We start from the raw sequence: 15,035 nt of genomic DNA on the forward strand, positions 1-15,035 counted from the left end.
TTTTGTACCTCCACTGGAGGCCCATTTTACCATTGCATTGCTAGAACATAGGATCTCTGCAGCTTGTCTGAAGAAGAGTCTCATCCCGAAACGTCAACTATTCCTTTTCTCCAGAGATGCTGTCTTGAAAAAGTTCACTTAGAAACAGACAAAGGCAACAGTTAAGACCATTCAAAGCTTTAATTTTAACGTCCGATGGGTGTGGTTCTAGAAACCCAGAGGCAACAATATTACGTCTGAGTTCTCCAGCAACACACAAAGAAATACCAGAAAACCGGGGTTAATATACTCCCAGAATCAATATCAATTGCAGAGGTAAAGTCGCAGGAAGCATCAGCCACCACCAAATATGGAGTTGTTTTTCACTCTTTGCCAAAAGCCAGGCATTCCAATGGCATAGCTATACCCCCCTGGCCCCTTCTTATTTGATTAAACTATTCAACTTCCTTTAAAAAAAACCTTGCCATGATATTTGGCCAAGTATCCACAATGCAATAGCAATTGTCTTTTTACAACAGGAAAGCTTAAAAATGGCAGCAACCGATAATAGTAATGAACTCTTTCCGTCTGACCCACTGAGTTACTCCAGCTTTTTGTGTCTCTCTTCGGTTTAAACCAGCATCTGTGGTTCCTTCCTACACATCTCTGATGCTTTATTTTCTGACCTGCTCAGAAAGGGGCATCACTTCCAATTTGTAGACCGCCTTCACTTGGACTTATTCTTTCATTATCACTGTGTTAGTATCCACAAACTCTCTACATCCTGCCATAGCAGTAAAAAGAAAGTCCAAATTTACTACAGTATCATGACATAACATAATATGGGTGATTCTGCTGTAACATGAAAGCTCTGTTATAAAACAATTGTGCCAATGGGGAAAAGGGTGTTAGGAAGTTTCAGGCTCACAATAATAGTTTCGATACGATATGACAGGGCTTTATTTATCCCAGGAGGGAAATTGGTCTGCCAACAATCATAAAACACAAGATACATGAAGCATGAAATTAAAGTGACGAGTGGAAAGTCTAGGATTGGGTTGTGCAAAGATTGGGCGGGGGTGGGGGGCAGGGGGGGGGGGGCGGGGGGTGAAGGGAAGGAGGGGACTCAGCCTACCCCACGACAGAAGGGGGAGGGGTTGTACAGTTTGATAGTCACAAGGAAAAAGGATCTCCTGTGGTGTTCTGTGCTGCATCTAATCATTGGCTGAAGGTACTCCTCAGGTTGACCAATGTGTCATGGAGGGGGTGAGCTGTATTGTCCAAGATGCTCTGCAGTTTGAAGAGCATCCTCCCCTCCAAGACCACCTCCGATGAATCCAACTCCACTCCCAGCCTTCCTGATGAGCTTGTTGATTCTGTTGCCATCCACGGCCTTCGCCCTGCTACCCCAGCACACGATAGCTTAGAAGGCCTTTGCTGTAAGTTTATTTTTGTTACTGCAAGCTAAAAATACCAAAGGTTGTATTCTGCATTGTTTAATAGAGTATCTCTTGCACAAGTGTCAATAGCTGCACTTAGTTTAGAAAAACAGCGTGGAAACAGGCCCTTCGGCCCACTGGGTCTGCGACGACCAACAATAACCCGTACACTAGTTCTATCCTACGCACTAGGGACAATTGGGAAAGTGAGGAGAATGAAACCATACATAAGCCAAATAGCCATAAGACAATTGGAATATGGGAGGAAACCAGAGCACCCAGAGGAAACCCATGCAGTCACAGGGAGAGCACGCTAACTCCATACAGGCAGCACCCGTATGGAAATGGAAGACTGAGCAAAATGGTCATAGAGAAAACAATCCTATTTAAAAGGGAAAGTGAGGGAAATGAAACTGTGCCATAATCGACCTTAACCAAATATGGGAAGATCCTGGTAGCGCTGATCAGATCAAGCAGCATCAGTGTGGAGAGAAACGGAGCTGACTTCTTTATCAAAACTGGAAGAGTGAGAAAATAATGGACATGTTTATGATTGTAGAAGAAGGTGGACCGAGAGAAGGAATGGGATATCTGTGCCACAGGGCAGACCAAAGTTATAATGGAAACAGTTATTTCAGTGTTTTCTTTAATTTTGACTTTTAGTTAGCGAAAGGGCTTGGGGAACTGGGAGCCAATTCACTTACTGTGGAATACCCAGCCTTTCACCAACTCCTGAGCAACTGTACTTATCCGGCTGGTTGAGTTGGATGTCTGATCAATGTGTCCAACAGGATGTTGGTGATGACATTTGCAACTGTCAAGGGGATTTGACCTTTGTCTAATGGCACCCAGCTGGCACAAATAATACTCTGCCCTTATTTGTCCAAACTTGAATGTTGTCCATGCTGATTTGCAGGTAGGTTGTTGGTTTGGAAATGATTAACTGATTGATTTAGGGCTCGGTTGATTCCTTTTCTTGGTGTTATGGGCCTGTCCCACTTAGGCCATTTACCAGGCGACTGCCGACGACTGTCAAATTGTAGCGGGTGTCTGAAAAACCGGCGACTGGAACGGCGACTGTCAGAGTTGAACACGCACACGCACACGCACACACACACACGCACGCACACACACACACGCGTGCACACACGCATCGCTTCCTTCCTTCCTTCCCAGAGTGGTGAATCTCTGGAATTCTCTGCCACAGAAGGTAGTTGAGGCCAGTTCATTGGCTATATTTAAGAGGGAGTTAGATGTGGCCCTTGTGGCTAAAGGGATCAGGGGGTATGGAGAGAAGGCAGGTACAGGATACTGAGTTGGATGATCAGCCATGATCATATTGAATGGCGGTGCAGGCTCGAAGGGCCGAATGGCCTACTCATGCACCTATTTTCTATGTTTCTATGTTTCACCAGCCCGTTGTGCAGGCGTGGGACAGGGCAAGCGGGGGGAGCGCTGTCTGAGTGAAATTCACACGGTGCAAAGCCAATGTGATACAGACACACACCACGATGAACAGGAAGGTTGGCACTGTAATTAAGACGGTGAAAGCACAGTGTACGGGAAGGGTCAGTTAAGTCCTTTAAAAGATGGGGGGAGAAGGAGTGGAGACAACTTTTAAGAAGGCAGACATTAACATTACCGGTCGGTTATCCTTGGTTCTGAAAACTACTGTTTACGCTTTTTTCCCAATGAGCCAATGAAATTCACCGATCAGCACCGGCGACAACCTATGACCACCTATGTTACAAGAATGTCATAGTTACTAGTTACAGAATGCGGGAACTACTCACCACTATGCAGGCGCCACCCCGGCAACATGTGGCGACCTTGTGGTGACCTCATAGTCTTTTGTAGTCACCTAAAAAGTTGTGTAAGTGGGACAGGCCCATTAGTTGTATCCTCAGCAGTGAACACTTTAAGGGCTGCATGTCAACCAGATATTTCGGAATGTAGCTCATGCAATATTACAAAAGGAATCTGAACTAAGTGTTGAGTCTCTTGAGTGTGAAAATTGGTCGATATTACATTTGGATGGTTGGGGTGCTTATTTTTGTTTCTATCAATGTAGTAGATCGTGAACATCTGCTTCCTGCCCATCTAGTTGAAGGCTTACATATCATATTGGGCAGAGATTACTTGATTTGTTGATATTTTGCTATCATTGTTGTTTCACGAAGAAGGTTTGAATTTAGGTCACAAAGCTACTCTTAATCTTAATATTTCCTTGACACTTTCCTATTTTATCATCATTTGCCATCAAATAACCAATGTGGCTGCTGGTTGCAAGTTTGCTTATCAATTTTAATATCAAAAGAGTCAGCAGTACAATGTTATTGGATTAATGTGTTCGTTGTTTAATGCGGTGCTTTGTTTTTGCGAATCATTAAAGTGAAAGAGGTGCTTGGTTTAGCAGGTTTATAGCAATGTGACTAATCATCTATCGTATGAGGATTCGCAGATGTCTTTTTGTGCACATCAGATTGCTTTTAGCTCTGCCTGTAAAAAAAATGATAGATTACCTTTTCTACTGTGGTTTATAGATTCTAAGCTGCATGTTTCAGCAAATAAATATGTTAAATTTCCACTTGCATATCAATATTGCTATACATAGCAATTTTTCAGTCTATTTCACTTTTAGTATCTCAGGAGAAATGCAAATGGCTGTATTTATTTTGTAAACTGTTCTGATTTTTGACACTCCCTTTTTAAGGCTTCCTTTATAAAATTGCCATTTAGGTTACTCTCCTAACGACACCACCTTGTTCATGATTTTCCTTTTTATCTGACGTGTATTTGTGAAGTGAATTGTGATTTTTTTTCTCTCTGTAAGATGTTATCTAAATGCAAAAATCAATACCTTGAGGAACTTCCTGAACATTCCAAACTCCTATATTTGCTGATAGACACAAAATGCTGGAGTACCTCAGCGGGACAGGCAGCATCTCTGGAGAGAAGGAATGGGAAACGAGAGACATAGACGATGATGTAGAGAGAAATTAAACAAATGAATGAAAGATATGCAAAAAAGTAACAATGATAAAGGAAACAAACCATTGTTAGCTGTAGCTAGGTGAGAATGAAAGCTGGTGTGACTTGCATGGGGGAGGGATGGAGAGAGAGGAAATGCAGCTGTTACTTGAAGTTAGAGAAATCAATTTTCATACCACTGGGCTGTAAGCTGTCCAAGCGAAATATGAAATGCTACTCAATTTGTGTTTAGCCTCACTCTGGGAATGGGAAGGGGAATTAAAGTGTTTTGCAACCGGGAGATCAGGTATGTCCAGGCGCGAAGGCGTTCAGCGAAACGATCGCCAGTCTATGTTTGGCCTCGCCGTTGTATAAGAGTCCACATTTGAACAACGGATACAGTAGATGAGGTTGGAGGATATCTACAAATGATGCTGTCCACCCCTACGAATGATTCCTTAACTGGAGGGGGTTTGGCTGGAATGACCTACAATGATTTGTTTGTAGATATAGGTCTTTTCTATGCAAAATTATCTTGGCAACAGTTGGTTGACAATGGTGGCCTTGACAATGGAGGCTAAAATCGAAGTGATGGAATACTATAGCATTGTACCACCACATTGCAAGCTATAAAAACATCTCCGATATTCTTGTCATAGCAGTTTCAAACATCTGCTGAAAATTTGATCCTTGGAAAATCCAGCCCATTAATATACTGTAGAACTGTTTATTCATAGACATATAGCACAAAAATGGGCCTTCTACACATCATCTGGTATTGGTTTATTATTGTCACGTAACAGGATATATTGATAAACTTTATAGGAAAGAACTGCAGATGCTGGTTTAAATCAAAGGTAGACACAAAATGCTGGAGTATCTCAGCGGGACAGGCAGCATCTCTGGAGAGAAGGAGTGGGTGACGTTTCGGGTCGAGACCCTTCTTCAGGCTAACATTGATAAACTTTGTTTTGCGTGCTATCCAGACGAATCTTACCATATATGAGCGCACCAGGTAGTACAAAGGAGAAAATAAACAAGGTGCAGAATATAGTTTAGAAGGAAACTGCAAATGCTGGTATATACCGAAGATAGACACAAAGTGCTGGAATAACTTGGTGGGTCAGGTAACATTTCTGGAGAAAAAGAATGGGTGACGTTTCAGGTTGGGATCCTTCTTCAGACTGAAAATAGAGAGGAGGTAATGGAGATAAGAAAAGGCTAGAACCAAACAGGGCTGGCAACAAATGTGCAAGGAAAGGTGGAGCCCATAATGGTCCATTGTTTGCTGGGGGATAGGTGATAATGAAGGGATACAAGGATGTGTTTCATTTACTGAGAGTGCTGATACAAAAAAAAGTGCAAGGGCCGCAACAAAGTAGACTGGAAGATCAGGAATTCATCATTAACATATAAGAGGTCAGTTCAAGAGTCTATTAACAGTGAGGAAGAAGCTGTTCTTGAATCAATTGATACATGCTTTCGAGCTTTTGTATCTTCTGTCCAATTTTTGAAAGGTTCATCCTGATCATCAAGTATTTGTTTATATTAATCCCATTTAGCAGCTATCTATGGCCCTGCCCTTTTCCTCATTCAAGTTAATAATGAATGGAATAATAGTTACTTCTGAATAAAAGACTGAGTGAGTCATTGTTATCATTTGTTGACATTGGATTAACTGTTGGCTTTAATGATTTGAAAGTAAATGCTGATTAGATACAGTGTTGATTTTAGCGTGTCTATTTGTGCTCTGAAATCAGAACCTGCAAGTAAGAATTCCATTGTTCCATTTCGGGACATATGACAATAAGACATTCTTGATTGTTGACTTGAATATCCTGTGCCTTGATTTCCAACGACTGTGCAGTGATTTCCAGTAATGGTCAATGGAAGTTAAAAACATAATTTTCGGTACTTTCTGAAAAAATGTGCTCCAGTACTCAGTCAGGACAAGTCGAGAACAAAAAATGTAACCATTTAAGGACTGCATGGTTTTCTTTCTTCAAAGAGTTACGTGCATTAATTTAATTATTCTAAGGGAAACGTTCCCCATAATAGAAACATCGGCACCAAAGGGTGTAAATTTAATGTGAGTGAGCAGTCAGTGGGTTGGAGGGATTGTAAGGAATTTTGCTTTCACTCAGAGGGTGGTTGTAATCTGGAATATTCCCCAAGGTGGTGAAGGAGGCAGGTATTCTCACAACATTTCAGTATCAGAACCAGAATGTCAATTACCAAGGCTTAAAAGGGTGATGTGGAATGAATATAGATTGATGCTTGATAGTCTATTGTCTATAGCCGAAGGGCCTGTTTCTGTGCTCTATGATTATGAATGCGTACTTGATCATTATCGCCTGGATTTTCCGAGGATGAAGTCTATGGAAATGTTTTAATTGAATCATTCCATGTTACCATAAACATACTGAATCTTGCTGGGATTTTAACAAATTGCTTCAAATTGGATTTGAGACCCCCTATTGAATTATTGTTTTTAAGACTGCTTGTCTTAGTTAAAGGATATGAAGAGAAGGCAGGAACGGGGGGGAGAGGGGTACTGATTGTGGATGATCAGCCATGATCACATTGAATGGCAATGCTGACTCGAAGGGCCGAATGACCTACTCCTGCACCTATTGTCTATTGCCAAATTAAAATTACCAACTTAATCATTCTTGTAGGGAATATGAAATATATGAACAATAGGGAACTGTTCCATTTCTCAAACCGGTTCCTCAAGTCAAATCTACTATGCATTTTGATCATGACTGGTGTACTTTAATCGCATTTATCATAAACAGACCTCTTGAGGAGTTTTCATTTGACCTTGCCTCAACAGCATTATGAACAAGGAGCTGCAGAGTTCCATGGCAATCTGTGTGAAGAGGCTCTTCCTAATATCATTTTTGAACTTTGATACTGTTGATGCCTAAGTCTTGTGATTTCTCCACCGGGTCAGAAATAATTTTTCTCAAGATACCCGAATCAAACCCTTTGGTCATCTTAGATGCGATCTAATGCAGCCTTTGATCGTTATTCAAAGGAACACCAGGTCGTACTCTGCAATGTCCCCATATTGTGACCATTTTAGGCTCAACATTTTACTGTTGATTGTGTCTAGCACTACTTCCAAGGCTTGTGTACTTGAGATAAGATGCCTGGAACTGAATACAGATGGTGTAACCAGTAGTAACACCACTTCATCATTGACTTTTATCTCTGTGACTGGAATACTTTTACGTGACCTATTTAACTTTTCTTTTGCCTCAGCAATTACGTCTCTTGCTGTTCTTCCACACTTTCTCATATTATTTAGAAAAAAACGTGCTTCAAAGTGATGATCAGGCCGTTTTTCCACATGAAACTCCCTGCCATTTTTGCCCTGTTCTTCGGTAACATTCTGCTCCCAGACTGCATTATTTGCCGTGCTTTCAAATCATGTCCATATGACATAGGACCCGGATTAGGCTATTTTTGACCCATGAAGTCTGCTCTGCCATTCAATCATGGCTGATCTATATTTCCCTCTCAACCCCATTCTCCTGCCTTCTCCTCGTAACCTTTAACACCCTTACTAATCAAGAACCTATCAATCGCCACTTTACAAATACCCAATAACGGCCTCCACAGCTGTCCATAACAATAAATTCCACAGATTCACCACCCTCTGGCTAAGGAAATTCCTTCTTGTCTCCTTTCTAAAGGCACTTCCTTTTATTCTGAGCCCGTGCCCTCTGATCCTAGACTCTCCCATTCGTGGAAACATCTTCTCCACATCTTTTGAGCATCTCCATGCGGTAATTTGTCATTTGTAAATCCAGTGAGAAACTGTTGCCACAGTGTATCATCATCTTTATTCTCTCTTCCAGCCCCTCAATCATTTCCTATTTGCCTCAATGAATCTGTTCCAGTTTTATGCACAGTTTTATTATGTCTACATTGTAGAGCCTCATTCAATAACATCCAGAATTTATGTAAAAGGCCCTTGAACTTTATCTTATCTTACCACTTTTATTCATGAAATAACTGTGTAAAGGGGCATGGTGCTCTCAAATAATCTTTGCCTTCTCTAATCAGTTCATGCTTGTCTGAGTGCCACATAAGTAAAGGGTCTGAAGAAGGGTCCTGACCCCATCTGTCCATTTCCCTCCACTGCTTGCCCTGCTGACTTCCCCCGCCATTTTGTTTGGTGCCTTTACAAGTAGAGCTGTGTGTAGTAGAAGTGGTCAAAGCACTATTCTATGTTTTATAAACTATCCTCTTTTTTTTCTCTGAAGTTTTATACTGGGGTTGAAATTTGTCTTTGATCCAACTTTCAATTCCTTTCAATGGAAAATAAGACATCAAGTAAAACAGTCTGCCAAAATTGCAATTGTCTGCCTTGCATTTCACTAAAGACCTCTTTCTAGTCCAGTATCTATCCCTGGAGCAGGGTGGCAGAGATGACATGTCCACTTTCCAAGATGCAGTCTTGTCAATACTTCCTAGAGTTAAGGGCACCATGCATTTCAATAAAACATCGCAGTTTCATGGTCCATGATCACTTATTTGGTTACCTGTGGAGAAACTTTGGAGTGCTCTCCAGGAAAATAATTTCATACATGAGTACATTGGGTACGCAAAAGAGAAATAACTGTGCAGAATATGGTATTATAGCTACAAAAGAGAAAGTGTAGATTAAGAAATAGCATCAGGGCACAATGGGGTACATTGGGAAATCAGGAATACATCCGTAGCACTTAAGAGATCAGTTCAAGAGTTTGATAACAGTGGGGAAGGTGGTACATGTTTTCAAGCCTTTATCTCTGCCCTACCTGAGAGAAGGGAAAAGAGAATGATCTAGGTGTAAGTCAGCCTTGATTATGTTGGCAATGTTAAGTGTGGATGGATTCTTGGGAGGGGAGGAGTCCGGGGAATGCTGGTTTGCATGACAGACTGGGCTGCATCTACAACTTTGCAATTTCTTCTTCTTCTTCTTGCGTATGGCGTGCACAGCCTAAAGTTGTAGGACAACTTGTTCTATTTGATCTTATTGATTGTGCACGTCGAGTTGATTGCATTCGTCGAAACAGTGCGGACCACGTGTAGGTTGCAATCTTCCACCCCACTTTGCAATTTCATGCAGTCTTACGCAGACCAGTTGCCATACCAAGCAGTGATGCAACTGATAGGATGTTTTCTATAGTGCATCTATAGAAATTGGTGAGAGTGATTGGAATCATGCCGAATTTCTTCCCATCTTCTGCGGAAGTAGAGGCATTGGTGTGCTTGCTAGCCATAACGTTGTCATGGGTAGGACCAGGTAAAATTGTTGATGAAGGTTAGACCTAGGAACTTGAGTTCTCGGCCATCTCCACTACAGCATAATTGATACGGACTGGAATGCATATTCCTCCCTGCTTGCTAAGTAGATGACCAACTATTCTGTTTAGCTGATATTAACCATTAGGTTGTTGTCTTAACACCATGCTACCAATCCCTATCTCCGTCTCCCCATTGTTCGAGATCTTGTCGACTGCAGTGTTGTATCATCTACAAACCTGTAATTGGGATTGCAAACATGGAAATGGATTAAATGAATCTGTCTTTCATTACTGTGACCCTCTGCAATTTTGTTCCAACATTTATTTGACCATTGATCTTTCATTTAAAGGGAGTATCCTGCAGTCTTTCAAATTTCAAATTTCAGAGTAGGTATCAGGGAAACTAAACTCATTACTGAATTCAAAGGAGTTTAAGTACAAATGCATGGAACTGCAGCAAATAAATTTATTAGAGACTTTTTGTAATTATGCGTAAGGTAGGGTAAACATGGAAGTGAGGACTTTCATATGAAGAAAGACTGGATAGACTCGGCTTGTACTCGCTAGAATTTAGGAGATTGAGGGGGGATCTTATAGAAACTTACAAAATTCTTAAGGGGTTGGACAGGCTAGATGCAGGAAGATTGTTCCAAATGTTGGGGAAGTCCAGGACAAGGGGTCACAGCTTAAGGATAGAGGGGAAATCCTTTAAGACCGAGATGAGAAAAACATTTTTCACACAGAGAGTGGTGAATCTCTGGAACTCTCTGCCACAGAAGGTAGTTGAGGCCAGTTCATTGGCTATATTTAAGAGGGAGTTAGATGTGGCCCTTGTGGCTAAAGGGATCAGGTGGTATGGAGTGAAGGCAGGTACGGGATACTGAGTTGGATGATCAGCCATGATCATATTGAATGGCGGTGCAGGCTCGAAGGGCCGAATGGCCTACTCCTGCACCTATTTTCTATGTATCTATGTATCATCATAAGTTCTGGTGAATTCAATGAAAGCTTTCCTTTTAGACGAAGCAAAACAGCATGGGGTTTTTTTTTTGTGACAGCCTATGTGTTTTAAGAATTTGGAAAAGTTTTTGTTTCCAATTTATATGATGGTAAATCCCAACAACCTGTTTAATTTTCCTCCTAATTAGTGTCACATCCTGTATTGATAAATCTATCTTTATATTTTCTGACAGAAGCGAGCCAAGGGACAGGTTCTCTTTGATAAAGTATGTGGGCAGCTCAACCTTCTGGAGAAAGATTACTTCGGTCTGTCATTTCGGGACTCTGAAAACCAAAAGGTATGTTGAATAGTTGGGTTGATTGAATGATAATACATTTTGTGGAAAAAGGAGAGGTTTTTTTCTCCGTCTTGCTGCAGCTGTCCTGGCATTCACTTTCTTGATATCGTAACTGTGTTTTGTGTACTTTTTCTCACTCCATTGATTTTGAGAGAAATTGAGTTAAAATAATTTACCATGAAGATCAAACATCACAAATGAGTGAATTTTGGAAGTTCAGAGGTTAGTTAACAGGCACATTTTAAGAAAATGAAGGATCAGCAGTCCATTCCATTCCGTGCAATCTAGGCAAGAGGTCACCAAATCTTAAAATATGGATCTAACTTAGATGCTGTGTGTTTTGTTACTCCAATTTAAAAGGTCTTTGTGGAACTGAAACCTAAGAATGGTTATAGCAGGTTTCCACTAAGGTGTGAGAGGTGGCATTGGAGACAACCAATGTAGACCTATCTTCAGCTGATCCACATAAATGACAAGATCTTTGTCAGATGGGGTTCTGCAGCAGTCTTAACACATCTGATAAGGTGCTCATTAATTCCTGGGGTGAATGAATGGAGCTGAGGGCAAGATCAGATGGCAATCATTATGCCATTCGATCTGATTATTTGGGACAATCTGAAATTGTGGCACTTATCTTACATCCATTGGAACTGTTTAAGAAAGAACTGCAGATGCTGGAAAAGTCGAAGGTAGACGAAAAAGCTGGAGAAACCCAACGGGTGAGTCAGCATCCATGGAGCGAAGGAATAGGTGACGTTTCAGGTCGGGATCCTTCTTCAGACTGATGTCGGGGGAGGGGGGGGCGGGAAAAGGAAAGGAAGAGGTGTTCCAAACCAGGGCATCGGAGATGTCCTCATTCTTTAGGGAACGGGGGTTCCCCTCTTCTACTACAGATGAGGCTCTCACCAGAGTCTATTCTATATCCCGCAGCCCCGCTATCACTCCCCATTCCCCTACAACTACAGGACTGTTTGGAGTCTGTAGACTGGGCAATGTTCACGGACTCGGCAACGGACTTGAACGAATACGCCACAGTCGTTACAGACTTCATTAAGACATGTGTGGGGGTCTGCATCCCTACAAAAACCTTCCGAGTGTTTCCCAATCAGAAACCTTGGATGAACTTTGAGATCCTCACTCTTCTGAAGACCAGACACCGGGCATTCATGTCTGATGATACAGTGGTCTACAGGAAGTCCAGATACGACCTTGGTAAGGCCATCAAAAAGGCCAAAAGGGACTTCTGCTCCAAACTGGGGGATGAGACAGATGTTCGGCAGCTGTGGTGGGGCCTGAATGCAATCACCTCCTACAAGGCGAAATCAGGAGGCAACTCGAATGTCGGCGAAACATCAATCCCTGATGAGCTCAATGCGTTTTACGCACGCCTTCCCGAGCCCCAATCGCTGTGATGGTATTTCAGTCTCAGTCACAGAGGCCGACGTCAGGAAATCCTTCAGAGGGGTGAACCCTCGAAAAGCGCCTGGACCTGATGGTATACCTGGCCATGTTCTAAAAACCTGTGCGGACCAACTGGCTGGAATTTTTACGGACATTTTCAACCTCTCACTTCTGAGGTCTGAGGTTCCCACCTGCTTCAAATGGGCATCAATTATACCAGTGCCCAAGAAGAGTAAGGTGACGTGCCTCAATGACTATCGACCTGTGGCACTAACGCCTGTGGTGATGAAGTGCTTTGAGAGGTTGATCATGGCGCAAATCAACTTCTAGCTCGACAAAAACCTGGACCCACTGCAGTTAGCTTACCGCCACAACACCGATCAACGGTGGATGTGATCTCGCTGGCCCTCCACTCCGTTCTGGACTACTTGGACAACAAAAACTCATATGTCAGGCTGTTATTCATTGATTACAGCTCGGCATTTAATACAATCATCCCCTCCAAGCTGGTTACCAAACTCGCAGAACTGGGTCTCTGCGCATCCCTCTGCAATTGGATCCTCGACTTCCTCATTCTCAGACCACAGTCTGTTCGTATTGGTGAAAATGTGTCAGACTCGATAACAATCAGCACGGGAGCACCTCAAGGCTGCGTGCTCGGTCCCCTGCTGTACTCACTCTATACTCATGACTGCGTAGCCGGTCATAGTGCGAACTCCATCATCAAGTTCGCTGACGACATCACTGTTGTGGGACGTATCACTGATGGGGATGAGTCAGAGTATAGAAGAGAGATCGAGCGACTGTCCATTTGGTGCCAGCACTATAACCTGGCCCTCAACACCAGCAAAACCAAGGAACTGATTGTGGACTTTGGAAGGAGTGGGATGGGGACCCACAGTCCCGTTTATATCAACGGGTCGATGGTTGAAAGGGTCAAGAGCTTCAAATTCCTGGGTGTGCACATCTCTGAAGATCTTTCCTTGTCCGAGAACACTGTTGCAATTATTAATAAAGCACATCAGCGCCTCTACTTCCTGAGAAGATTACGGAGAGTTGGTTTGTCAAGGAGGACTCTCTCTAACTTCTACAGATGCACAGTAGAGAGCATGCTGACCGGTTGCATCGTGGCTTGGTTCGGCAACTTGAGCGCTCTGGAGAGGAAAAGACTACAAAAAGTAGTAAACACTGCCCAGTCCATCATCGGCTCTGACCTCCCTTCCATCGAGGGGATCTATCGCAGGCTGGCAGTATCATCAAGGACCCACACAATCCTGGCCACACACACAGTCCGGAAGTGGCGGCGCTGGTGAACGGCTGCGGCTCGCCTGCAGTCCGTTTGTCTTTACTTTTTTGTGTTGTTTTTTTTCGTTTTGTCTAGTTACGTTTTTGGTTTTTAGGTTGTGTTTATGTGGGGGGGGGGGTTGAAACGGGGCTTGCTGCCTCTCCCTTTGGGGGAATGCGACTTTTTTGTCGTATCCCCCTTCTCTGCCTCCGTCTGCGCTGAGGCCTAATGGCGGAGCTGGCGACCTCGAGACTCCAGAGGCAGCCAGTCAGGACTCACCCTGGGCTCGCTCCCGTGAGGGCGGCCCGGCTCGGGGCTGGACCGACGCTCCCGTGAGGGGTTGTGACGCTCCAGTGAGGGCGGCCAGGCGAGGGGCTGTGGCGCTCCTATCGGAGCGGCCCATCCCGAGGGTGGAATGGCGCTCCCGTCGGAGCGGCCCAGCCCGAGGTGGAATGGCGCTCCCGTCGGAGCGGCCCAGCTGGAGGGAAGAACGGCACTCACGTGAGGGCGATCCGGCTCGGGGCTGGAACGGTGCTCCGGTGGCTGGGACGGCGTTCTGGCGGCTATGACCTGAGTCCGGGGTTCAGCCGCGGGCCAGCGTCTGCGTCCGCTGGACTGGAGGGCGGCAGCTTCGACCACCCCGGGCCGCGGTGAGCCGGTCCGTTTGCAGGGTTCGGTGAGCCACGGGACTGTTTGTGCCATCGCCCGGTGGGGAATCGCCTCAGCGCAGAGGGAGAAGAGGAGGGAAGAGACTGCAGCCCTAAGAATTTTGCCTCCACCACTGTGAGGAGTTGCTTGGAGGATACACTGTGGTGGATGTTAATTTGTGTTTAGTGTTGTTTATTATTGTATGATTGTATGTATGACTGCAGGCACGAAAGTTCGTTCAGACCGTAAGGTCTGAATGACAATAAAGGAATTCAATTCAATTCAATTCAATTCATCTCCCTGCTACCTTCAGGTAGAAGGTACAGGAGCCTGAAGACTGCAACGACCAGGTTCAGGAATAGCTACTTCCCCACAGCCATCAGGCTATTAAACTTGGCTCGGACAAAACTCTGAACATTAATAGCCCATTATCTGTTATTTGCACTTTATCAGTTTATTTATTCATGTGTGTATATATTTATATAATGGTATATGGACACACTGATCTGTTTTGTAGTCAATGCCTACTATGTTCTGTTGTGCTGAAGCAAGCAAGAATTTCATTGTCCTATCAGGGACACATGACAATAAACTCACTTGAACTTGAATTACTCGTAACAAGGACAGAGTCCCCCTTGTCCTCACCTTCCACCCTACCAGCCGTGGCATACAACATATAATCCTCCGTCATTTTCGCCACCTCCAACGGGATCCC

The 15,035-nt window shown here is 43.6% G+C and overlaps 1 protein-coding gene across 2 annotated transcripts in view; it reads left to right on the forward strand.

The window, feature by feature from the left end:
- epb41l3 (erythrocyte membrane protein band 4.1 like 3) overlaps positions 1–15,035 on the forward strand; it is a 161,987-nt gene that overhangs the window by 72,277 nt on the left and 74,675 nt on the right. For both annotated transcript variants that reach the window (XM_033020056.1, XM_033020057.1), the window contains one exon: positions 10,882–10,986. In XM_033020056.1, the coding sequence (XP_032875947.1) occupies positions 10,882–10,986 (105 nt within the window). The remainder of the gene's footprint in view (positions 1–10,881; positions 10,987–15,035) is intronic.

Source organism: Amblyraja radiata, chromosome 4 (genome assembly GCF_010909765.2).
Source record: "Amblyraja radiata isolate CabotCenter1 chromosome 4, sAmbRad1.1.pri, whole genome shotgun sequence".
Lineage (NCBI taxonomy): Eukaryota > Metazoa > Chordata > Chondrichthyes > Rajiformes > Rajidae > Amblyraja > Amblyraja radiata.